This window comes from Stigmatopora nigra, chromosome 11 (genome assembly GCF_051989575.1).
Source record: "Stigmatopora nigra isolate UIUO_SnigA chromosome 11, RoL_Snig_1.1, whole genome shotgun sequence".
In the NCBI taxonomy this organism is placed as follows: Eukaryota; Metazoa; Chordata; class Actinopteri; order Syngnathiformes; family Syngnathidae; genus Stigmatopora; species Stigmatopora nigra.
Genome location: NC_135518.1, coordinates 2962918 through 2989821, shown reverse-complemented (window position 1 = coordinate 2989821; position 26904 = coordinate 2962918). Strand labels below are relative to the sequence as shown.

General features: G+C 38.5%; 1 protein-coding gene across 1 annotated transcript; it reads right to left on the bottom strand.

The window, feature by feature from the left end:
- Positions 1 to 10: 10 nt before the first annotated feature.
- Positions 11 to 20018, bottom strand: LOC144204065 (glycerol kinase-like). Its single transcript, XM_077727809.1, has 19 exons — positions 19870 to 20018; positions 16387 to 16460; positions 14752 to 14858; positions 14596 to 14673; positions 13671 to 13750; positions 13426 to 13563; positions 12929 to 13038; positions 10366 to 10432; positions 9453 to 9488; positions 7691 to 7758; positions 6591 to 6633; positions 6435 to 6515; positions 5454 to 5532; positions 5268 to 5364; positions 5041 to 5125; positions 2443 to 2563; positions 1095 to 1238; positions 939 to 1025; positions 11 to 531 (listed from the first exon to the last, which is right to left on the bottom strand). Exons 1-19 carry the CDS (start codon positions 19921 to 19923, stop codon positions 521 to 523), a joined length of 1560 nt encoding a protein of 519 aa, XP_077583935.1. The 5' UTR covers positions 19924 to 20018; the 3' UTR covers positions 11 to 520.
- Between the last annotated feature and the right edge of the window lie 6886 nt (positions 20019 to 26904).

Below are 26904 nucleotides of genomic sequence, written 5' to 3'. Positions count from 1 at the left end.
GTCTTTTTACCACTCATAACTGTTCTAACAGTGACACAGCTTCTAGTCTTTTAAATAACACGGGTGATGACAATCATAGCCCTGAAGTATACTGTCATTTAGGATTGTACAAACTACCACAAAGGCCTGCTGTGCATTCGTGTTTTTATAACCAATCTGGTATCTTCCAACTGTATACAGTTGACTGCAATTGGGTGCTGTTGCTTCAGCAAAAACATCATTGGCTAAACCAGGGGTCTTCAAGCTATTCATAGGGCCTCCGTTGGTGTGGGATTTAATTCTAACCAAATGAGGTGACACTTTTTCACCAATGCAGTGTTTTACAAGTAAATCAATTGATTGCAGGCCATGGATCGGTTGGAACAAAATCCAGTGGCCCTTGTGGACCCATTTGGAGACCCCTGGGTTGTAAAACTACTGGCTCGGTTGGAACAAAAACCTGCACTTTCTGTGGCCGTTATGGACTGGTTTGGACACTTGTTGCAGTCATTCCTGCGTAAGGTCTTGTGCTACAGTAAATTCACAGGTTATCTGGGGAAAAATGAGAGTAGATGTAGAACGCTTTTAAAGCAAGACTTGAAAATGTTGCCATACATTAGAAAGCAAATCTGAAGGTTGTGCAACATCCTGAGTGCTTTAAATGTTTCACAATCAACGCAGAAGTGACCATCAAAGCAGTTCTGTTTTTTATATTTAGTGTAAAAGACTTTACATGCAGACACACAAACATGAATGCACATAGGATGGGAAGAAAAGCAGCAGCCCAGTGACAACCTTAGGGACTGAATGGTGGAGTAGAGACCACCCCCTCCCCCTGGAGATGCCATGAATTTTTTTCTCTGCCCAGCAGGAAGAGCGTGCATTCAAGATGACACTAATAATCAAAGAGCCCCTACTTAAAAGCTGATTCATTTTCAAGTCATAAAAAAATGCTTTACCTTTGTGACAGTCATCTGTTTCTGAGGTCTCCCAGTTCATTGATCTTTGGACGGCCTTCTTCCATCGAGCAAAACGGAATTCACTCTCTGAGAGTATTTACATGTTTGTTGAGCTGTGGAATTGTTCATGTCTTGTGCTAGTATTTGCTTTCTTACCATCAAAGTTTATCTGAGGCTCATACTTTTCTGAGACCATGTGAGGAAGATAACTCGGCTTCAGGTTCCATACATTCACTCCCTCTGCAGCCCCAGCTGCCATAGCTGCACCTAGAGCCGTTGTCTCCACCATCGAGGGTTTCACTGGATGACAACCACAAAGAAAAAAAATAACCTTAACTCACACAACGATTTATTTCATTGCCACCAACACATGCCAATGTCATGTGATGAGTTTTCTATTGGATTCAAGGGCAACCGTTTGGTTTGATAGGTTATCCAGGCCTGCCAAATACTCCGGAATATCAGGACATTCTCCGGAAATGCAGCACAAACTCAGGGACTCCGGCCAACCTATCTAAACTCGAAATCTTCAAAAATGTTCACTTAATTTTTTTTTAAAAACAACCATTTTGTAGGAGTACCAAATTTTCAATTAAAATCCCTCAAAACTCACACCATCACTACAGCTTCCGCCATCTTGATTCCACTGCACTGTAAACCGGAAGAATTCGGTAACATGAAGGTTCTGACGCATAAATCATCTACTGCAACCTCAGCGTGGCAATTGATTTGGAATCGATTGCCTCGGTCGCTTTAGCATTATTTAAATTTTTTCACAAGTATTATTAAGGCTGGCTAAACCATCAATCTTTTGTAGGCGTACACGGCACTGGTAAATCTTGATGGCAAATTGGATGAAACTTCTAATAAGAAACCCACGCACGTATTTAATGGTTCGTATTCAACAAAATATCCCATGTTGAGGTCGTCTCCAAAAGGACAGACATTTGCGCATTGCAGAACATGCAATTACGACTTCAGCGTGACATTAGAATTACTAACTAAAGTAGAAGATTGTAGAAGGGGCCAAACACACAGATAAACTTATTTTCATTATTCTGTACTTTTTAAATAGTATGCAAAACAATTTTCAATTAATATAAAAATATGAAAATAAAAGTTTGATTTAAATTGTCCTCTGCTTATTTTTTAAAAAGTTCATTTACATTTTATATGGATTTTGCATGAATTGCATTAATTCCGGAAATGGGACAGGGGTACTCCTGAAATAGGGTCGATGGAGGTTGGCAGCTCTGGATGTACTATATATGTAAATGGAAATGTCCCAATCTATTACTCAGAATCAGTATTTTGAGTATCGTTTCATCCGACATTGGCTCCTGATGAAAACAAAGTTCAAACCTGAGCACGCAAGTACCGTGAGTATAATGAAATTCCCCTCAGGAAAATTTCAGAACTGTGAGGCAGACATGCTAACCCATGCAGCCTTTTAATATTAACAATACTATTTTAGGTCTATTTTGGTAGATGGCCTTCCCCATACCAACAGCTACACCAAGGATGTCGGCCTGTAGCTGCATCAGTAATCGGTTAGCTGTCATGCCTCCATCCACCTTCAGCTCTACCAGAGGGACACCACTGTCCTTGTTCATGGCATCAAGAATCTGAAAAGAGATGCACAGTTTGTTACAGGCAAGTGTGGAAATTGCCTGCATCTTTTTATCAGTGACATTTTTCTATTGATATTTGAACATTGTCTTAGAAAGCTATCTGGGTGGACGAGCGTTTAGCACATCAGTCTTGTTTTGCTAAGAATGAGGGTTCAATCCTAAATTAAGTGTGGGGTTTCTCTGGGTACTCCAGTTAACTCCCACATCCCCAAATCATGCAGGCTGGGCACTAAAATACCCCTAGGTATGAGTGTTTATGTGGATGGTTGTCTCTTTGTAGTCTGAAACTGACAATTTTGAGGTAATGAGATCAATGTTCAGGGGTGAAAGTATTTTTGTGATAATTTGATAATGGTTTAGCCCAGGGGTGTCAAACTCCCTTTGGTCTGCGGGCCGTATACAGCTTAATTTGAGATCAAGCGGGCCGGACCAGTAAACTCATTGCAAAATTACATAGAACTAACAATAAGCCCACTTTTTTTCCTTTGTATTAGTCACCAATACTAATAATTAGTGCAAAGAATGAGTAAATTATCAAAATGTTTATTAAAAGAATTTTCCTTTTACATTATGAACAATATATTATGAACAAGAGAATAACATAAGAACATGAATAAATGTCAATTCATTTTGTCTGCACGTACTAAAACACTGCGCTCCCTAGCGGATAATATAAGAACTACACATTTTAAAGAAAATTCATATTATTTTATACAATGAAGCTTTCTTCCCCCGGCCGTACCAAACCACCAGACGGGCTGGGTCCGGCCCGCGGGCCGTATGTTTGACACCACTGGTTTGGCCTAATTAATTTATAGTTGCAGGGTTTATATGCTTTAACGTGATAGAACATTTTGGGGTATGAGAGCAAAGTTGGAATGCCCACTGTATCAAATGTGTGGATGATTTGAATGTGGCTGCTTATGTCCTTATACCAGGTCGTGTTCAATACAGCAGCTGTCCTTATACCAGGTCGTTTTCAATACAGCAGCTGTCCTTATACCAGGCCGTGTTCAGTATAGCATTCCAATACAGATGTTGCTAGTAAACACTTTCAAAATGGGTCCCACAGAGCCAAACATGATACACGATTTAAGTCTGTGGGTTGCATTTTTACCATTAATGACAATGGGGCCAGGACCTGAACATTATACATGGGCTTATTTTAAAAGATTTACTATATTTTTTCAACGTGTCTCAATTATTTGCAGTTTCCACTACAATGGTTTCTGGCCTTGCAAAAGTTTGGGCCTGCTCTACAATAAAATGTCATCTTCAAAATAAATGTAATTAGTGAGAAAATTACATATTTATATGCTATTCTTAGCTAGACTCAACTGCTTCCTAAAACGTAAACACTTCAACGTAAATTACACGTATGGTCTTTGGGAACTCAATATACTCTTCCTGTTTCAGCATGTTGAAAAAGAATACAAATATTTTTGGTTTAAGGTGCTAAATTCGATCTCCAGTGTTTGATAAAATTGTACACTTTCTTTGGATCAGTAATACAAGCATAATTGGATTGGATTGGATAACTTTATTCATTACATTCAATACATAGGGACAATATAGTGTTCAAACAGGAATCATAATGTATCATACCTGTCAACTTGTACGTTTTATACGTATTTTATAGGTTTTTTTTACCATTTCAAATCATGTACGCCGTACACCAGTGCTTCTCAATTATTTTCTGTTAGGCCCCCCCTAGCAAGAAGAAAACTATTCGCCCCCCCCCCCCCCCCACTTCCCACCGTGACTATAAATAAAATCATTTTATAAAAGTGTTATAGGTACAACATGTGAAATGTTGCACTCTCACAAACATGACAGAAGTAACAATGAGAGCGCTACTGCCAGCTACTGTTGTGGATGCGCAATTACACTTTATACTAGTACGGCCAAATAAAATCCTGTTCCCCAGGGTTACACGCGCCCCCCCAGGTATCGCACCGCGCCCCCCCAGGGGGGCGCGCCCCACTATTTGAGAAGCACTGCCGTACACCGACTTTTGTACGGGGATTTTTTTTTTAATCGCCAATATTTATGAAAACCGATCTCAACAAGACCGTTTTGGATAAAATCCGGATAGTCTCGTAGGCTACCAGCCTAGGACGCTACTGTCATCGATCGTTACTATTGTCACGGTATACCAGCAAAAATTATCCTCAATCGTATGTATTTGTTTTAGCGGTGCGTACGGCAATATCGATAAAGGATGACATGCGCATGCGTAGATAAACAGAGTAAATATCGTGGAAGTAAGCAGGGAATAGCCACCTAGTAAGAAACGAGTTACCGCGAGTAAACATGCGTCATACGGTGTTTGTACGTCTTTTGGGGGGTTTGTACGGGGAATCATAATCATTTTTAAGGGCAGTTATTGGCAGAGGTTGACAGGTATGATGTATGGTCAAATATCTTTTACTCTGATCCTTCCCAACAGTACTATAACGGTATCTACTCACCTCCCTTGTTTGAAAACAAACGGCCTCGAGAGAAGCAAAAGCCAAATGGCTCTTGTTGGTGAATTGTGTTAGGCCACAGATGATCCTGCGAAATAAAGAGAATATGGATTAGCACCAAATTACAACTGACAGACAAATGTGTCTGTTTTGAAAAAAAAAGCTATTTGAAAAGGAAAAAGCTTTTTCTACTAAAATTTCAGGGTCAAATGATAGTAAGCTCTGCTCACCCTCGTGCACTTGGCTCCCAATATGGAGCATAAAGCCCCGAAAAGGCAGGCACAAAGTAACAGCCATGAGATGTCCCTGCAGATGCAGCTAATTGCTCTAGAAATAAGGTAAAGGAAAATACATGACTGTTAGGGCATGCTTTTCTTAGATACAAAGAAAGAGTTGGTGACAATGAGGCAACACACCAATCTCTGCAAATGATTTCACTATGCCCATATTATCTTTGAGCCAACGAACTACAGCCCCAGCAATGGCCACTGAGCCCTGCCAAGAAAAGATAAACCAGTCAAATGAGTAGTCCTCTGTTTCAAAAGAAAGTAAATGAGAGTCAGAACACATTGGTACCTCTAGATACGAGCTTAATTCGTTCCGGGACTGAGCCCGTATGTTGATTTGCTCATAACATAACAATAACAAATTTAAATGAACTACCGCCACTAGCGGGAATTGAGTCCGCGCGTGCCTGGAGCAAAGTCAGGCCAGTGAACCACTACACAACGAGGCGGCAGAGTTTTTCCTGCAAATGTAAAAAAAATTGTAATAGGTTTAAAATTAAATAGGCGACTCTTAAAAATGCATTATTTAAAGACAGCAAGTTCCCTTGTGTACTTGACTGCTTTTGACTGTTGCTTGATTGTTTGCTATATTAGATTGTTAAGATTGTCAATATGTCAGTCTCAAAAAAGTTAAAAGATTCTTAACTCATTAAGGTCATGACAAGTTGGGGTGATATATCTGATTTTTTTTTTTTTAATGAGTGCATCTGGATCTCTGCCGAACACAACTTCTTAAGGGTGCCTGGGCTGACATAAATGAGCTGTGACAGCTGCTCTTCAGTGCTAATTTGATCTTGGAAACTTTAAATGTGTATTTTTGCATATTGGTGAATTGAATATCATTTAATTAAATCGAACAAAGGCCTTGGATAGAAAAAACGAGACAAATATTGTATCATTGCAAGCATCAAAGTTGTGGGTTTCAGATCTCCTTTAATTTTGTCAACTGGGAGGGGGGGGATATGCATACCTTTTATTGATCTTTTGAAATTGGTTTCGGGTCAGCTAAGAAAGAGTTTGTTGGGAAATACCTTCTAAATCAAAGGAAGCAGCAAACAAGAACCCAGTTCCCTTTTCTACTCACTGCATTTATTCAGAGCATTCACAAACCTCAAGTGCATAGCAAGGAGACTTATCCGTTCCTAGTTTGTAGGCAACTGTGGTCAGGAGGCCGTGTTCTGACATCACTGGCTGGTGAATTTGTTAAAATGTCAAATACACTAACTCATAAGAGGAATGGAGTCTAAAAATTAATTTGTCTCTTACCTTGTTTCCTGTATTTTGGAGCATGAAGCAACCCGTCCCATATCTTATGAAGAAGAAAAATGTGTGTGTGTGTATATGTATGTATATATATATATATATATATATATATATATATATATATATATATATATATATATATATATATATATATATATATATATATATATATATATATATATATATATATATATATATATATATATATATATATATATATATATATATATATATATATATATATATATATATATATATATATATATATATATATATATATATATATATATATATATATATATATATATATATATATATATATATATATATATATATATATACATACATATATATATATATACATACATATATATACATATATATATATACATACATATATATATATATACATACACATATACATACACATATACATACACATATACATACACGTATGCACGCATACACGTGTACACGCATACACGCGTACACGTATACATACACACATACACGTATACACGTATACATACACACACACGTATACACGTATACATACACACACACGTATACACGTATACATACACACACACGTATACACGTATACATACACGTATACACATATACATACACGTATACATACACGTATACACGTATACATACACGTATACACGTATACATACACGTATACACACATACATACACGTATACATACACGTATACATACACGTATACATACACGTATACACATATACATACACGTACGTATACATACACGTATACATACACGTATACATACACGTATACACGTATACATACACGTATACACATATACACATGTACACAAATACATATACACATATACACATATACACAAAACCAATCAAACTGAACAATGAAATAGCAAGTTGAAAACATTTTGTAAATTATGTGTGTTTTTGGTCTGGCCGTCTGTACACATATACACATCTACACATATACACATCTACACGTATACACATCTACACATATACACATATACACACGTACATATACACACACAAACACAAAACCAATCAAACAGAACAATGAAATAGCAAGTTGAAGACATTTTGTAAATTATGTACGTGTTTTTGGTCTGGCCGTCCTCAAAGCACATCTGACCCACAAGGGCTGCTGACTGGTCACCGAGACACTGATGAAAAAAAAATCTGTTACCATTAGCATGTCGGGTCAACATACCATATTTTTTCAAATACAAGCACCCCCCGTGTATAAGCCGCACCCTTAAAATTGCCTTAAAATCATTGAATTTTACAATTTCTCGCGTATAAGCGCCCCCAATTCACAATTTTCACCTACATATTTATGGTTTTAATACGGAGTATACGTTTATTACTTTGAAGGAAAAATCGTAAGAAAAATCATCGTATGTGATATTTCTGAGATGCAGTATGAATCAAAAGCATATTATAAGGGTCAATATTATAAGGAAGTTAGTAATTCACCAGGTAATGGTTGTTTTCTCACTGTAAAACAGAAAATTACCAACAAATAGTAAATGTTAATTTGCCGACACCTGGTAAAAAAGACAATACTGTAAGTTTTGTGCGCATATAAGCCACATCTCTCATTCAGTCATCATATTTTTAGTTACAAATTTGGCTTAAATGCGAGAAAGTGTTTATTTTCTTTAACACAGGTTTCACAGTAACATTTTAAATGGTAAACGACATTCTAAAATGTCCCTGGTGTAGAAAAATCCCACTCATGAATTAGTTTAAATTAACCACAGTTCTTATAGGCTGAAATGTGTGTAACAGTTGCCTCTTTTGTTCTTTATGGTGCTTATTCAAGGTCACAGATTGTGTCATGATTTATGTAAATTAATGACGTTGAAAAGGCCTGACTACCTAGCTTCATTTGATTGATGCAAAGGACTCGTACATCGCAAAGTTGGCTTGGTGAAACTACCGTTTTGTGATAGTGCCTAAGGGGAAAGTTTCTCTGCCGGAACAAATACAGTGGAACCTCGTTTATCGCGGTTAATGGGAACCGAGACCACCCGCGAAAACTGAAAATCCGCGAAGTAGCGGCAGCCCTTCAAAAATGCTTAAAAAACATAGTTTTTTTTAACCCCCTGTATACAGTACACCATATAGATTAAGGGGTAGAGAGAGAGAGAGTGAAATTCATGTTATAACAAAAAAACTGTACAATATGTTGTCTGTTTACAATAACAATTGAGGGTCTAGAACACTGTTCTAAAAACGACTAAGTCATACGGCGGTGTGTCAGAGAAATGTATCCGAAGATGCACTATCCTCAGATAGACTCGGGCGAATGTTCTGCTGAATTTCCTGGTTCTCAGAAATTTTCTAAGTCCAAAACATTTTTCTAAGTCAAACGGCGGGGCGTCAGATTGGTTCAGTCCAAAGCATGCACTATCCTCGGATAGGCTCGCTGAAAAAGCCTCGGTGAATTTCCTGTTTCTCAGAAAAAGGTTGAAAAGGACAATATGTCATACGGCGGTGTCTCATGAAAATAAGTCCGAAGTGGTGCACGGTCCCCGGATTTGTTCGGAGTGTTTTTTTCATTATTATTATTATTTTAAATATTTGTTGATATTTTTAACTTTTATAAAAAAAACAACAAGAAGCTCTGAAGCCGCTATGGTGAAACCGCGAAGTAGCGAGGTCCCACTGTACTAAAGTATTTCACCAATGCAAAAATAAATGGATTGAAATAATAAAGAAAAGCGGAAAGAAGCTCAATGAAAATGTATGAGTAAACAGTTTGATGTACTGAAAATACTCAAATGTCACCAAGTATATATGATAAATACGAAGTGTTAGAATTACTAAATACATAACATTTAGAAGGTGTTACCCCAGAGATTGGAATTCCTTCAAGGCTGGTTAATTTCTGTTGAAAAAACATGAACAAACATGTTAACAGATTGCAGACTATTTATATATAATACATGTGAGTAAAAAACAAAGTAAAACCAATTTGTTTAGATTGATTCAATGATAGACATCAATTATTTTTGCTGTCTGTTTAAAAAAAAAAAACTAAATTGGGTGCACATGTCAAGGGCCGGCCCTAAGAAATGGTCACCGTTTTAAAAATGTTATCTCCACATATAGGAATTTGGCACTCAAATCTCTTTGTCTTATACGACCATTTCATAATGATTCCATACATAATATATTAGGGAATGTTTTTAAAAAATAATTTCTTTTGTAATTCTGCTTTACAGGTCACAACCATGATTGGGAATCATGCCTACACGTTGACAGAATGACAACTGTCACATAGCAATAACAGAATAGAAAGCCTATGCAAGCAGCTTAAATAAATCTGCATCTCATTCTTCTAATGACATTAACTTTGACATCAATTTGGAGACTGTTTGTTGTATATGTATTATTAAGCCTTTTTGGACAAGTTTTATTCATGGATTTTCGTCCAAAAATAGAGTCCGCTATCATTTTAAAGTCACTTGCTGTAGTATTTCGTAATGCCTGGTAAAAAAAAAAGAGTAATATCATGTTTTTGTAAGATAGTTTGCTGGCTTTGTGAGGTTTTTAATCATTTATTTGGATTTTGAAAACACAGCTACTCTCTGCCATAGCCGTCTCAAACAACAACAAAAAACAGTAAAACCTCTTCCATATGTTTTTTGTGCAGCATGTATTTTATTTTATTTCCAGTTACCCTTTTGAACACTAAAGCAAGATGTATTAATGAATGCTCTATTAATATTTTTGTGTGGAATCGTGTGAATAACACAACTTACCATCAAGCCGTAGATTTCGGAGGAGCTTTTGACTGTGGGGAGAAGTTCCATTGGTATATCAAAATAACTAAAAGCAGAAAAACAAGAAATGATTTTTTTAGATTGTAAATCAATCCATTTGCATTGTACACCTTACAACTTTTGTGTGCAGAGCATTTCTCCTATTGTGCTAAATCTTTGTACAGAAAAGAAACAAAATTCGGAATATTTAAGTAGTCGCTGAAAATGCCGTTTTGACCTTCAAGCAATTCAGTACACTAATCCTTTGTTTAGTGCGGATAATGTAGATCAGACATGGCCGCGATAATAAAAAAAAGCGAAATACACATAACGTACTACATGTTTTCGTGCCAATACAAGAATAGAAGTATACAAGTACAATTATCAAGTATATTTATTATTTATCACAGTTACAGGCACATGAAAAGACTAATGTATTATCTAAATATAATCTATAAAATAAAAAATGTAAAAAATGTAAGTACTGTACTCAGTGAATCTAGTTCCTCTTCACTCTATTTCAATCATTTAAAAAATGGTTATTGGACCTTTAGTCCAAGTCCTCTGTGAGATTCGAGAAGCATTTTTTTTGTACAAATTTAGTTGTGGTTGTTGTCTTGACACTGTCAATATGATTACCAAAAACAATGGCAGCGGCATCATCAATCTCCTGAAAGCGGCCCCATCCAGTGTCTTGACATCCTTTCATCATGCTAGCCTCACAGCCGTATGTATCTACAGCGTGAATTCATCATAATGCTGGTTCATTTTGATTTTATTCCTTGAAGTCGTTGTGTCTTCGTACACGCAACAATTTGCAGTTTTGCAGTTTTGCAGTTTTGCATCTCGGAAGATGCGAGCATTGGGCAAGGAAAGCGGCAGCACAGCTTCTGCAATGTGCAGCACGGAAACCTGGGGCGGAAAGACCAGCCACTACGCCTCGGACCTCTTCACTTCACGAAAATTTATTTTTTGTTATTTGCTCTAAACAGATTGCCACAACACGCATGCATCTCCAGCGCGCAAAAGCTTTTGAAATATAATCCATAAAAACCAGAAAATTACTTGTCATTCTCGGTCATTCTTCTACGGTGAAATATCCTGTTTTGTGCGTGCGCCAAAGGATTTTTGTATTTGGAGCTTTGAGCACAACATATCCATTCACTTTACTTACTTGAATAAATAGCACACTAGCCTCGCAGTTGGGGGGTTCAGCATCTGATCCCAGGACGGTCTGCGCTATGTGGAATTGGCATTTTGCCCCGGCCTTGTGTGGCTTTTCTCCGGGTACTCCGGTTTACTCACACATCCCAAAAACATGCAAAGTACACTAAATTGCTCTTAGGTATGAGAGTGAGCGGGAATGGTTGTACGTCTCTTCATGTCCTGGCCCCCGCCTCGTGCCTGAAGTCAGTTGGGATAGGCTCCAATACCCCCCTCCCCACATCCCTAATGAGCGGTTAAGAAATGAATCAATTAATAAAGAAAATAGTTGAAATTCAATTTAACTGCTTAAATTATCTGGGCATCGGTCCGACGCATGAGTGGTTACCGTGTCGGCCTCACAGCCCTGGGGTCCTGGGTTCAAATCCAGGCCGCCCCGCAAGTGTAAAGTTTGGATGTTCTACATCTGCCTGTGTGGGTTTTCTCCAGGTACTCCGGCTTCCTCCCACATTCCAAAAACATGCACGATCTGCTGATTGGACACTGTAAAATGCCTCTAGATGTGGGTGTGAGTGTGCATGGTTGTCCGACTTCTCGTGCCTTGCAATCGGCTGGCCACCGAAGGCTCCAGAACCTTCCACAACCCTAGTGAGGATAAATAGGCTGAGCTGTGAGCTGCCACGATCACTCATTCAAGAGTACTTCTTGTTGGCAAGTGGTCGTGCGTTATCCTATAGTGAGGACATTTGTGTGCAACATTTTCGGAATATTTTGAAGGGAATAGAACAGCAAACAGCCCATCGATAGGGAACGTAAGGGTGGAGGCGTGGCAAACAGCTAACCCAGAAAACGAAGGTAATGGCGAATTAGAAAAAATAAAAATGCTTTTCCAATCCAATATCCTGTTTTTGGTGTTTTTCCTGAGGGTTGGACCAAATTAATTAGTTTTTAGTTCATTTCAATGTGAAACGTTCGCCCAAGTTACGAAAAAATGGACATACTAGCTCAGTCCCGGAATGCATCAAGCTCGTATATAGAGGTACCACTGTAAAGCCAACGCGGGATAAGAGAGGTATCAATATGTCAAACAAAATTAGAATTAAGTTTAGTGTTAGGTTAGATTAAGCTGATTTTTCTCTCTTTCCGTCTCGCTCTCTGTTCTTATCCCCCTTTCTTTTTGTAAGTTCATAAAAATGTGAAAATTCACACTGAAACTCGCAAGTGGAAGCCACTCCCCCGTCTTCCACTTGCTATTAGAACTCAGCACTGGAGTAAAAAAAAACCTTTTAAAAAAATCGAATAGTGGTGACACTACTTAGCGTTTTTTTGTTTATCGCAGCCATGTCTTGTCTGAATTATCAATGATAATTGTGTCTGTGTGGTTTTGTGTCATAGTTACCTGCACAACTCCTGATCCCATGCCATGGTGTGAATATTGAAGAGCATGGTGCGACTGGCATTTGAAACATCCGTGCAGTGGATTCCTCCACTTTTGCCACCTGTGAGGCACTGAGGAAGCAAAATAACCATTTATTTGCATCTCATTTTCTGAAGCGCTTCATTTTCATTAGGGCCGTGGGTGTTGCTGGAACTTATCCCAGCTGACTCTGGGCCAAAGACGGGGGCACCCTGAATCGGTGGCCAGCCGATCGCAGGGCACGAGATGGACAACCATGCACACACACACCCATACCTATAGGGCAATTTAGAGTGTCCAATCAGCCTACCATGCATGTTTTTGAAATGTGGGAAGAAACCAGAGATCCCAGAGGAAACCCACGCAGACCCGGGGAGATCATGCAAACTCCAACCAGGTGGACATGACCTGGATTTGAACCCAGGTCCCCGGGGTTGTGAGGCCGCCGTGCTAACCATGTGTGTTGCTGTGGTTCATACCCAGATGATCCAGGAGTCCACTGTGCCAAACATGGCACGTCCACTCTGCACAGCACATTTCACAGTGTCCACATTGTCCAGGAGCCACCGTAGCTTTACTGCGCTGAAGTATGTGCTGATGGGAAGCCCAGTCTTGTGCTAGAGGAAGATAGAAGCAATGCCGAGAAATGTTATAGAAATTCCCCAAAAATGAAAGATGAAATGAAATGAGGGAAAAAAGTACGCTCAACGGTCTCGCTTTTTACCCTTAAGTGATTTTTGTTTTTCCCTGGTGTTTTGTTGATGAGATTTTCCACTGTAGATTGTGTGCGTAGGTCTAACCAAACTACAAGTGGAGAGAATCAATTATTATACAGAGCCTCAAAACATCTGATGCCTTGTATTGATTTAAAAGATGTTGTCAACAAATTAAATGTAAAGACCAACTGACTGATTGTAAGAAAATGGAAAGACAACTTTATAAGTGATGAAAATTCAAAAAGTTACTGAAAGAATTACATTTATCCTTCGATTATCGCGGTTTAGAGCAGATATGGCCTTGATAAACGAAAAACCGCGAAGTAGGGTCATCCCTATTTCAAAAAAAAAAAAATATATATATATATATATATATATATATATATATATATATATATATATATATATATATATATATATATATATATATATATATATATATATATATATATATATATATATATATATATATATATATATATATATATATATTTTACTCGTATATCGAAATGCTCGTATGTCGGGGTGCTCGTATGTCGGGGTGCTCGTATGTCGGGGTATCGTATGTCGGGGTGCTCGTATGTCGGGTTACCACTGTATATAACTTTTTTCATTTTTTATTTATTTTAGTGCTGAGTTCTATTATCAAGCGGAGGGCAGGGGAGTGGCTTCCGCCTGGGAGTTTCAGCATGGATTTTCACATTTTTATGAACTAACAAAAAAAAATCTCATAAAAAATCTGCGATGTAGTGAAACCGCGAAAGTTGAAGCCACGATATTCGAGGGATTACTGTACTTTGTTTATCTTGACTGAAAATCTCAAGTTTTTTTCTACAGTGTAATTACAGTACTAAACACATGAGGTGGTTTGTGTCATGTATTTTGGGAAACCCATTTAGTATTTACAATAGCAGAGATATAGTGGGAACCTACCAATAGCATTGTAGAGGGGTTCTCCAGTATCTTTGTCCCAAACCAGAGTTGTCTCTCTCTGATTGGTCACACCGACCGCTGATAAAACAGCATTAATAATGTCATTAAACGAACTAGCCCAGTTCTGCTCCTTATCAAGGAAAATGGACCACTTACCTTTAATGTGACCTACATCAATGTTGAGCTGACCAAGTTTTTGACATGTTTTCTCAATACATTCATAGACTGATTGTATTATTTCCTTAGGGTCCTCTTCCACCCAGCTGAAAAATAATATAAAGTCATCAAAACAGAACTTTATAATGTATAAAATAATGGTGAGGATATAATATGTATTAATTCTGTAACAAACAAAACGGTTTACTAGTAAGTGTAAATTATAGTACTATTATCAATAGAGCACCAAGGGGTGGGTGAAAAATATGTTAAATTATATACTGTGACTGTGTGTGTATATGTAGGTATATATATCTATATATGTATATTGAATTTGCATATAAATTTGAAATTCCTTAATAAAAATCCCAATTATGAACTTGAAATTACTTAGTAAAAATCCAAATTATATTAAATAAAAAAAGTCAATAAATATAACCTTCCTAGCATGGATTAAAAATATTAAACATTTTCAATCAAGTAATACTAAGAGACATATTCAAAATTCTTTTTTCTTCTTAAAATGCAGAGCAAAAAACAGTAATTAGAAAAACGAGACATCAAATTTATAGCAAATGTAATACCATAACCTAAATATATATTTATATATATATATATATATATATATATATATATATATATATATATATATATATATATATATATATATATATATATATATATATATATATATATATATATATATATATATATATATATATATATATATATATATATATATATATATATATATATATATATATATATATATATATATATATATATATATATATATATATATATATATATATATATATATATATATATATATATATATATATATATATATATATATATATATATATATATATATATATATATATATATATATATATATATATATATATATATATATATATATATATATATATATATATATATATATATATATATATATATATATATATATATATATATATATATATATATATATATATATATATATATATATATATATATATATATATATATATTTCTTCTAATTTGCCATCTATTAACTAACACATTACTAGTGGTTTAATATTACTCAAATGTGTTCAATAGAACTAAAATTAGACGAATTTCGCGGAGGGTCGAGAGAGGGACATAGAGGAGGGTGGGGCGAGCGGGGAAGACTTTTTGCCCTGGTGAATCAAAATAAAACATAAATAAATTTAAATGAACTTGGATTACGATGCAGTCGCAATCAAAAATAAATGAAATCTAACCTTGCACTAAACTTAATTCAAATTTTGTGTTAGATTTTTATACCCTTCTTCTCCCGGCCGGGTTGGCTCTCTTTGCCCCGCTTCCACCTTCACTTTCACTATCGATGTGCTGTTTGCGTTTTTATTCCCTTCAAAATATTCCAAAAATGATGCACACAAATTTCCTCACAATAGGATAACGCACGACCACAGTGCTCGTAGATATCTGTTATACACGAATACAGAGATGTGGCAAAATACCATAATGGGCCTCTCATGTCTTGGTCACCCGACTTTCTCGTATGCTCAAAATTTAACTCTTATCTCGAATTGTTTGTATGGCGGGATGCTCGTATGTCGAGGTACCACTGTATGTTTTAATACTCACCCCTCCTTTGGAAAACTTTGGTCAATTTCTACTTGGTGGTGAACGATTAATTCAGCAGTCTTGGCATTGAACACCTGTGAAATAAAGAGATAAAAAAGAGAGGATGGAAGCCAAAACAACTAAAGATTCCTAGCGGGCCGGCCGGGACGAACTCCCCACGAGGCAGGACGCCGCCTCCTCACGGGGCAGCCGGGACGACCCCTTGATGGGCCAGCTCGCCGCTTCATCACGGGCCAGTTGGGATGACCCCCTGAGGGGTTAGCTCGCCGCTTATTAACGGGCCGGCCCGGGACGACCCTGACGGGCCAACTTGCTACTTCTTTGCGGGCAAGCAGGGACGACCTACCAATTAAGGGTTTTTGGTAGGGGGGTTTGAACATCCAGGGTTTTTATTTCTCTTTCACGTATGGACAGCACAATTTCCCTCCTCCGGGCCCCTTGCCACACTCACTTTGTTACTTTATTAGAATTTTATTTTAGGGACGTCTGGGATTCATTCGTCCTTTAAGGAAGGGGGTACTGTCACGTTTTGTTGCGGTTTTGGATTGATGTGTGCTTGTTTTTTCTTGTGTGTGCTCTCCGTGTGATTGTGTGCGTTTAGTGAAAAGACTTTAATCAAGGTTAATAATCACCTTTAACAAATCACCTTTAACAAATGACAAATCACTCTGATTTGCTGATGACTTCAGTCATGCAATGAGGCTCAAAATAACCAGACGAGTTAAACTTTAACATAGTTTTGTATCATAAGATGAACTTTAACATGTAACTTGAGAAGCTGAAATAAATGATCACTCATGTTGATATTATAAAGTCAGATAAACCAATTTAGATTCAATCAGTCATTCATTCATTTTCCGTGCTACTCATCCTCACAAGGGTCGTGGCAGGTGCTGGAGCCTAACACAGACAACTATGGGCACCAGGTGAGGTATGCCCTGATTTGGTGGCCAGTCAATTGCAAGATTTAATCACAATCGTGTTAAAGTTGAAGGTTGAATGGATTCCAGTCAGTATCGGAACATACTTATAAAGAGTTCAAGAATCAGTGACAATTTTGAAGCTGTGCCTTCAAAAGGACAGCGACCCTAAAGCCTTCTCAAATTAAACTAAGGCATTCATGCAGAGGAACAAGTAACATGTTCTGTAATGGCCATTTCAGTCCCCAGACCTGAATTTAATTTAAAATCTGTGGTGTGATTTAAAGCGAGCTGCCCATGTTCGGAAACCATCCAACTTGACTGAACTGGAGATGTTTTGTAAACAAGAAGGGCCAAATCAGAATTCAGACTCTCAATTACAAGCTATAGTCAGCGTTAATATTGATGTAATGTTTCTGTTGGGGTGCCCAAATCTTTGCATATGCCTACTTTTGTTTAAGTAATTATTGCACACTTTCTGAAAGTATCATACACTTCATTTCACTTCTCAAACATCACTGTTTGTCTGGTATTTATATATATATATATATATATATATATATATATATATATATATATATATATATATATATATATATATATATATATATATATATATATATATATATATATATATATATATATATATATATATATATATATATATATATATATATATATATATATATATATATATATATATATATATATATATATATATATATATATATATATATCTATATATATATATATATATATATATATCTATATCTATATCTATATCTATATCTATATATATCTATATCTATATATATATATATATATATATATATATATATATATATATATATATATATATATATATATATATATATATATATATATATATATATATATATATATATATATATATATATATATATATATATATATATATATATATATATATATATATATATATATTTATAAATGAAAATGCCAATGATTTTTAAAGGAAAATCTTGAAAATGATCAGGGGTGTCCAAACCATACGACAGCATATGATAAATTATAGTCTAAGGCAGAATTGCTTAATATTTTTCTAATAGTTAATCGTTCATGTCTCTGTTTAGAAAAAAAAATCAATCCAGAAAATGTATGGTCACCCCTGGGCTACGGTTATTAATGGATCAACCTCAAAGCCCATCTGGGATTCATAGAACAGTAGTTGCATATACAACTTTCATTTCTTATGTTTTCCATATCTTCCTCCACCAACACACCTGAATCAAATTGCTGGAGCCTATCCCAGCTGACTTTGGGCCAGGGGCGGGGGACACCCTGAATCGGTGGCCAGCTGATCGCGGGTAATATTGCACCGCAACTTTTGGTTTGAAGGTAGATTTATAAAAATAAGGCCCCCTGCCAAAAATTATCATCTCATCCCATGTTAATTTTTGTAGTGTGTAATGTTTAAGTGATATGATCAGCTTCAGTGCACAACTGAAAAGAATTTTCACCGACTGAAAACAGTGTCAAAAAAAATCATTCAAACAAGGTGCTACAATACAGCTAGAGTGACTGACTGATGTAAAGGTAGGTGAAAACAACAGCAGCACAATGTGACAAAAAGTGACCAAATGCACATGAACTGTATTTAGCTGATAAATAGTGAATATGTAAACTGGCTGTTTTACATCTAATCTCATCTAATTTTCTGAACCGCTTTATCCTCATTAGGGTGGTAGGGGGTGCTGGAGCCAATCCCAGCTGTCTCCGGGCCAGAGGCGGGGGACACAAGAAGACGGACAACCAATAGCACTCACTCCCAGGGTAAATTTAGGATGTCCTAATCAGCCTACCATGCATATTTTTGGAATGTGGTAGAAAACCAGTGTACCCGGAGGGAACCCATGCAGGCCCGGGGAGAAAATGCAAACTCCACACAGATGGACGTGACCTGGATTTGAATTCAGGACCCTAGAGCTGCGAGGCTAACACGTTTACCACTCGCTTCACCGTGCCGCCCGGGTATTTTTCAACACATCAATAATCATCTCGAAACTGTGACAGTGAGGACAAAGACCAAGACACGAATAGATATACTATCAGCTTAACTCCAAAAGCAACTGTGTCAATATAGTTGTAAAACAGGAACTGATATGCATTCATTCATTTTCTGAACCTTTATTATCCTCACAAGGGTCACGGGTGGTGCTGGAGCCTATCCCAGTGGACTTTCGGCCCAGAGAGTGTGGGGGATACCTTCAGGATACGAGGAGACGGACAATCATTAACACTAACACTCATTCATAGGGGCAATTTAGAGAGTCCAAACTGCCTACAATGAATGTTTTTGGAATGTGGGAGGAAACCAGAGTACCCGTAAAAAACCCATTCAGCCCGAAGGAGAACATGCAAACTCCAAACAAACCCATGCAGGCCAGGGGAGAATGTGCAAACTCCACACAGGAGCGGCCTGGATTCGATCCAGGACCCTAGAACTGTGAGTCCGATTTTCCAACCACTTATCCAAGAACTACATTGTCACGCAAAAAGTACAATAGACACCCACACCACTTACCAGAAACCTGGTGGAGCTTGTTCCCTGGTCAATCGCACCCACCAGTGGATCCATTTCTGTGTTCTTTCTCCTTTGAGCCTATGTGGAAAGAAAATGAGAACTCTGGCCCTCACAGTTGCTATGCGTTCCTGGCATAGGCGCCGAGTCAATTAAGCATGAGTAGACACGCGAGAGGGCGGGATTTTCACGTCTGACAAAAGCAGCCCGGCCTATCCATGCAACACTGCTATTGGTTACTCTCCATTGGGTGTTGGTGATATTCTACCCAGTCAGCTCTCCGTTGAATATCCAGCCAGCCACGTGCCTAAGAACACAAGCACGTGGCTGGCTGGATATTGGATGTTGGAGTACAAGAGATGTGCATTGAATTTCTTTATTGTTATTATTTTTTTACATTTTTATTTTGTTTTTTAATGGAAATATTCTACCACAACCATATAAACATTCACCTTTGTTTGATTTATTTTTTAGTCTTTATGTTAATCTTTAATAGACGTCTATAATTTGTTTTAATAATAATAATAATCGGACATATGCTTTGTCATCATCATTGACTCGACAAAAGCCTTTTTTTCATCATTATGTCAACAAAAATACATTAATATATCATGTTGCTTGGCTGTTAGTTTTATCTACAATAGTAGCAATACTTTCTGAGCAACAGTGCAAGTAACCCTAGGCAAATTTAAAAAAAAAATGCAAGATAGAACTCAATGAACTCCTAATCAGCATTTACTAAAGAAATGATACAGTAGCAGTATGCATAATGCCACTTTCTTTTTATACTACACTTTCTAACTACAAAATAGGAACAAATACAATTTTATCTAAAATAATATAATCTGTTATTACTAAACATTGCAGTGTTTTGAGATCTTCTCTTCTATAGGGAGTGAACATTCCCCTGTGCTATGAGGGTTATAGGTTGGGACAAAGACAGAACAAATATGAACAGGGCCCCAGTGCGACGCGAGGTGGGGGTAAACGGGGGGTTAGGGGGGAGGGGGTGGGGGTATTCGGCATTGGCAGATCATCACTCGCGGGCCTCTTGAAATGACACGCTGATTTCCCAGACAGAGTGGCCAAGTCGGATGATTGTATGTTTATAACAGCTTCATGCATCATCTCACATTTATTTTTGTCCCTCCCTTCGCCCACCCAAGACACTTCGCGCAGCTGCCCATTATCCGCTTCTGGATTGGGAGTCCAATTTTTCTACATATCGAGATCACTTAAAATGCAATTTCCGTTGACTTGCACTTTAAAAAAAATATATTAAAAAGGTAATTGCAACTATTAATATTGTGTAAGCGGCCGGCCTGGTAGAGCGACTGCTTAGTGCTTTGGCCTCACAGCTCTGGGGTCCTGGGCTCAAATCCAGGTCATGTCCATCTGTGTGGAGTTTGCATGTTTTCCCCGGGCCTGCGTGGGTATCCTCCAGGTACTATGGTTTCCTCCCACATTCCAAAATCATGCATGGTAGGCTGATTTGATACTCTAAATTGTCCTTAGGTATGGGTGTGAGTGTGCATGGTTGTCCTTCTCCTTGTGCCCAGCCACCAATTGAGGGTGTCCCCCGCCTCTGGCCCAGAGACAGCTGGGAGTGGCTCAAGCACCCCCTGCAACCCTATTGAGGATAAAGTGGTTCAGAAAATTATATATATATATATATATATATATATATATATATATATATATATATATATATATATATATATATATATATATATATATATATATATATATATATATATATATATATATATATATATATATATATATATATATATATATATATATATATATATATATATATATATATATATATATATATATATTATAAGTGTTTTAAAGAAAAAAATAATTAAATTTTTAACAAGAAGCCCAAGTATCCTGTTTAGCAGTATATCTAAAATGACAGTCCCTTGTACATGTGTAGAACCCTAACCCTAACCCCTAACGCTAACCCTAACCCATACACTTGTGAAGAACATAATGTCATGGCTCTCTTGAGTTTCCAGTTATTTCTAAAACTCTGATTTTTTTGTGATAAAGTGATTGCAACATATACTTCTTTGTAGCAAAAAACATTCATGAAGTTTGGTTCTTTTATAACTTTATTATGAGTGAACAGAAAAAAGTGATCAAATCTGCTGGGTCAAAATTCTACATACAGCAGCGCTAATACTAGGTAACATTTACCTTGGCCATTTTCTCTTCAATTAGGCACTTTTGGTAGCCATCCACAAGCTTCTGGCAAGCATCTGGTTGAATCTTTGACCACTCCTCTTGTCAGAATTGGTGCAGTTCAGTTAATTTTGATGGCTTTCTGACATGGACTTGTTCCTTCAGCATTGTCCACAAGGTCTCATTGGGTTTTAAGTCAGGACTTTGGGAAGGCCATTCGAAAACCTTAATTATAGCCTGATTTATCCATTCCATTACCACTTTTTAGGCTCATTGTCCTGTTGGAACACCCAACTGCGCCCAAGACCCAATCGTTGGGCTGATGACTCTCTTTATAAAGCACCAGTTCCATTGGTAGCAAAACAGCCCCACAGCATGATACTTAAGGTGCCGCTTTTAGAGCAAGGGCTTCCTACTTGCATGGCAGCCTCTCAGTCCATGGAGATGCAAAACATGCTTGACTGTGGACACTGACACCTGTATTTCAGCAGCTTCTAATTTCTGGCAGATCTTCTTTTTGGTGATTCTCGGTTGAATCTTCACCCTCCTGACCAATTTTCTCTCAGCAGCAGGTGATAGCTTGCGTTTTCTTCCTGATCGTGGCAGTGACAAAACACTGCCATGCACTTTATACTTACAAACAATTGTTTGCACTGTTGCTCTTGGGACCTGCAGCGGCTATGAAATGGCTCCAAGTGACTTTCCTGACTTGTTCAAGTCAAGGAGCTCCTTTGACTTTCCCATTGTGGCGTTTGTGGGCATTTGCATCAATGAGCCTTATTTAAATGGCCTCAGGGAAGTCACCAGCTGTAGTCACTCACCAATTTCGTTATATGCAGCTGTGTATGATGACAATAAAGGCTTTTGATTTGATTTGATAATCACTCACATGAACTCAAGAGGTCATGCTATGAAGCTCATTTCACTGACACAACTTTCTAAGTCACCAAAATTGCTAATTCGCTAAAGTGTGTAAGTTATTAATGATAGAGTGTGACAGGTTAAAGTGTGTAAGTTATTAATGATAGAGGGTGACATGCTAAAGTGTTTGAGTTATTAATGATTGCATGTGTGATGGAAAACTCGTTTTGGATTGGATGTTTATCTCAGCCTCTTCATCTTGTAGTTCTTCTCTTTCTCGGTGCTTCACAATGTGAGCCACCAATGATTGACGTGATTTGCGTTTAACACTTCTTAATATGTTAAGAAAATCACATATTTCTAGCAGATTATTCTCCGAATAAGTACATTGTTTTGGGTTCTAGCGGGTATTTAATATAGATACGGTGATCCCTCGCTTATCGCGGTTAATGGGGACCGGGACACCCCCGCAGTAGGGTGAAACCGCGAAGTAGCCGGGCGCCATCAAAAACGCTTATAGAAACGTATAACACGTGCACAAAACCAGGCTAATATGCTGTTCATTCAGGTGTTTTATTCCTCATTATAATGCAGGTGTTATGTTGGTACATACAAAAAAATCACTGCAAATGTAATAAATGTAAACTTCTATTCAGAAAACTCAGAAATTCAAAAACATCATCAGTGAGTCAGGGTCCCGTAACCCACCAGGGTCGTAGGAGCACCGTGATGACGATTCTTGAACCATTTGTCTCCATTTCTCTCGGTCGCGGGCGACTAATTGCGTTCCGTTGAGCCCATATCCCGTCCACTCCTTGATATTGTCCGTCCACAATTTCATCTGGCCACCTTGTCTGCGTTTGCCACTGACATTTCCTTGGAGAATGACTTTGGAAAGTCCATTACCCCTCACGAGGTGGCCGTACCACTTGAGCTTCTTCTTCTTTACGATTGCCAGGAGGTCTTCATACTTGTCTACATGAGCAGTAATTAGATCCCGAATTTCATCGTTTGGTACCCGGTCTCTGTAGGTGATATCGAGAACCGTCCTGTAGCATTTCATTTCCAAAGCTTGTATTCTCCTTTGAAGCTCAGCAGTCAACATCCACGTCTCACTTGCGTAGAGGAAAATTGACAGGACGAGGGCGTGCAGCAGCTTGAGTTTGCTGCGGAGGTTGATGGATTTGTCTCTCCATATCGGTTTCAGTTTGGCCAGTGCTACTAAAGTTTGAGCTGCACGAGCCAAGACTTCAGCCTTGGAGCCTTCGTTACTGATGGTCGATCCAAGGTATTTGAACTGCTTCACAGTTTCTAGCTGGAAGCCATTTACTGCAATCTTGCTCATCATAGGCCTAACACTGTCCGTCATGATTTTCGTTTTCTCGGCGCTGATCTCCATGCCATATCTTGCTGCTGCTTTGTCAAGGCGAGCCACAAGATCGGCTAGTTCGAGTTCAGAACCTGCGATCAAATCGATATCATCTGCAAACCTGAGGTTGGTGACCACTCGGCCACCAATGCTGACTGAACCAACATGGTCGTCAAGTGCATCCGTCATGATTTGCTCAAGAAGTATGTTGAACAGTGTGGGGGATAACAGACATCCCTGTCATACGCCAACCTGGGTGTGGAACCAGTCGCCTACTAAACCTTGCACAAGTACTGTGCTGGTAGCTTTGGCGTACAGTTCCTGTATGATATTGGTGACCTTTGAGCCCATGTTGTATCTTTTCATTGTCGCCCACAGTGCATCATGCCATACGAGTTCTTGAAGTCGATAAACACATGGTATATATCTCTCTGATGTTGATCATACTTTTCACACAGCACTCGAAGATTGAAGATTTGGTCAGCAGTGGATCTTCCTTTACGGAAGCCAGCTTGTTCTTCGGCAATAATTGCTTCAGCTTGGGGTTGCAGTCTATTCAGGATGACCTTGAGCATTACTTTGCTAGCATGATTGATCAAACTGATAGTTCTGTAGTTCTGACATAGTTGCAGATTGCCTTTCTTGGGGATCGATACGATCAGCGACTGTGTCCAGGTCGACGGCCATTTACCGGTCTGCCATATCCGGTTGCATATGATGGTGAGGATGTCAATAACTGCTTGATCTCCATGTTTCAGAAGCTCTGCTGGTATGTTGTCGGTACCCGCTGCCTTTCCAGATTTCAGTGATTTGATGGCAAATCTAACTTCGTCCTTGAGAATTGGGTAATCATCGTCAACTGGTGGATCCTGACGCGTGAGAGTGGTCGGGTCCCCATTAACCTCATGGTGTTATAGGTCCGAACAGTATTCAGTCCAGCGCTTCAGAATATCTTGGATTTCGGTGAGGCAATGTCCATTTTTGTCCTTGATCGAATTTACTCTGGTCTGTTTCCGTATGGTCAGATCCTTCACGATTTGGAAAGCCTTCTTGCTATTGTTACCTCTAAGGCTAGATTCGACTTCCAAACACTGTTGGTTGATCCAATCTTCTTTCGCCTTAATCATGTGGAGTCTGATCGTTCTGTTGACCGCTTCGTATTCCGTTGCACCGTTTTTTGTGTTGATAGACCTTTTCAATGCTTTACGTGTGTCGCACAGATCTAGAATGTCGTCTGTGACCCATGGCTTCTTTTTCCTGCGATGAATTCCCAGTATATTGGTTGCACTTTCGACCATCACAGAGTTGAAATTGGTGGTTAACCCTTCCGGGCTATCGTCAAGTTCCAACATTGCTGAGAACTTGCCGCCAATTTTTGCTTGAAATGCTTCCAGTATGTCAGGGGACTTCAGTCAGTCCAGATTAAACTTGATTCTGGGGCTCTTGGCCTTTGCAATCCTCCTCAGTGTGACTCTGAAGTTCAGCAGCACCAGGTCGTGGTCGCTTCCCACATCTGCACCTGGGAAAGTGCGCGTTGTGGCTCTATTGATACCTAATTTGAAGCGATTTGGCACCAGGATATAGTCGATTTGGTGACGCATGCCATCGGGGGCATGTCACGTACAGCGTCTTGAATCCTTGTGTGTGCCAAGGGTATTAGCCAGCACCATGTCATTAAGACTGGCGAACTCAAGTAGGCGTAGTCCACGCTCGTTAGTTGTTAAATTACAGGAGGGTCCACAATGGTTTCCCCAGTCCTCGATTGCATCTACCCCAACCTAAAAACATCATAGCAGCAATTCAAAAACATCATAGCAGTCCGGATGGATCTTCCGCAGTTCTTTGGCGCGTAAAAAACATTGTTATGGGGAGTTGGGAACTTTGTTTTTTTTGGTCGGTGAGGATGCGCCTGTAAACAGCCATGACCTCATCGATGCGATTGCTGAACTCGACTGCCCTCACCATGTTATCGTCCATTTTTTTGGCCTTTGTTTGGAGGTCTTTGGCTGTATTAAAGAGGTCCTGCAAATTATGTAAAGTTAGGCTACCTTCGTCAGCGTCGTCGGCGGCAGCAGGCTCATCTTCCTCCTCACTCGCCGACTTGGTCATCTCCTGTAGGTCCTCCTCTGTCAGTGGGGCTGGGTGACAGTCGATGAGATTTGTAATCTCATCAGCCGTCATATCCGAGAAGCCTTCAGTCTGCACCAACCGAGCCAGCCTGACAGCCTTATCGACTGCAGAGTGATGGATCTCATTAGGCGTGAAGCCCACATAGTCCTGAGTGATTTTGTTTGGCCACAATTTTCTCCAACTGGAGATGAGTGTCTGCTCTTTCATGTCCTTTAGAGCATTCTGAATATTATTTAGGCACGTAGCTATGCTGTAGTCCTTCCAGTATGCCTTCATACTGAAGGTCTCTTCGGGCTCTTCAATGGAGGAGATGAGACCCTCCATTGTCGCCTTGGTGTAGAGGGCTTTGAAGGCCCTGGTAACCTCCTGATCCATGGTCAGGATGAGGGAAGTGTGTCCTCCTGCACAGTCCATGAGTAGAACCACTTTGAAGGGCAGTCCCTTTTCGGCCAGGTAAAGTTTTACCTGCGGAACGAAGGAGTTGAAGA

Coding starts and splice junctions, on each gene's coding strand:
- LOC144204065 (XM_077727809.1), bottom strand. CDS start 19,923: ATGGATCCACTGGTGGGTGCGATTGACCAGGGAACAAGCTCCACCAGG. Junction 13,564..13,670: donor AAAACAAAAATCACTTAAGG/GTAAAAAGCGAG, acceptor ATCTTCCTCTAG/CACAAGACTGGGCTTCCCAT. Junction 13,039..13,425: donor TGGACTCCTGGATCATCTGG/GTATGAACCACA, acceptor TTGCTTCCTCAG/TGCCTCACAGGTGGCAAAAG.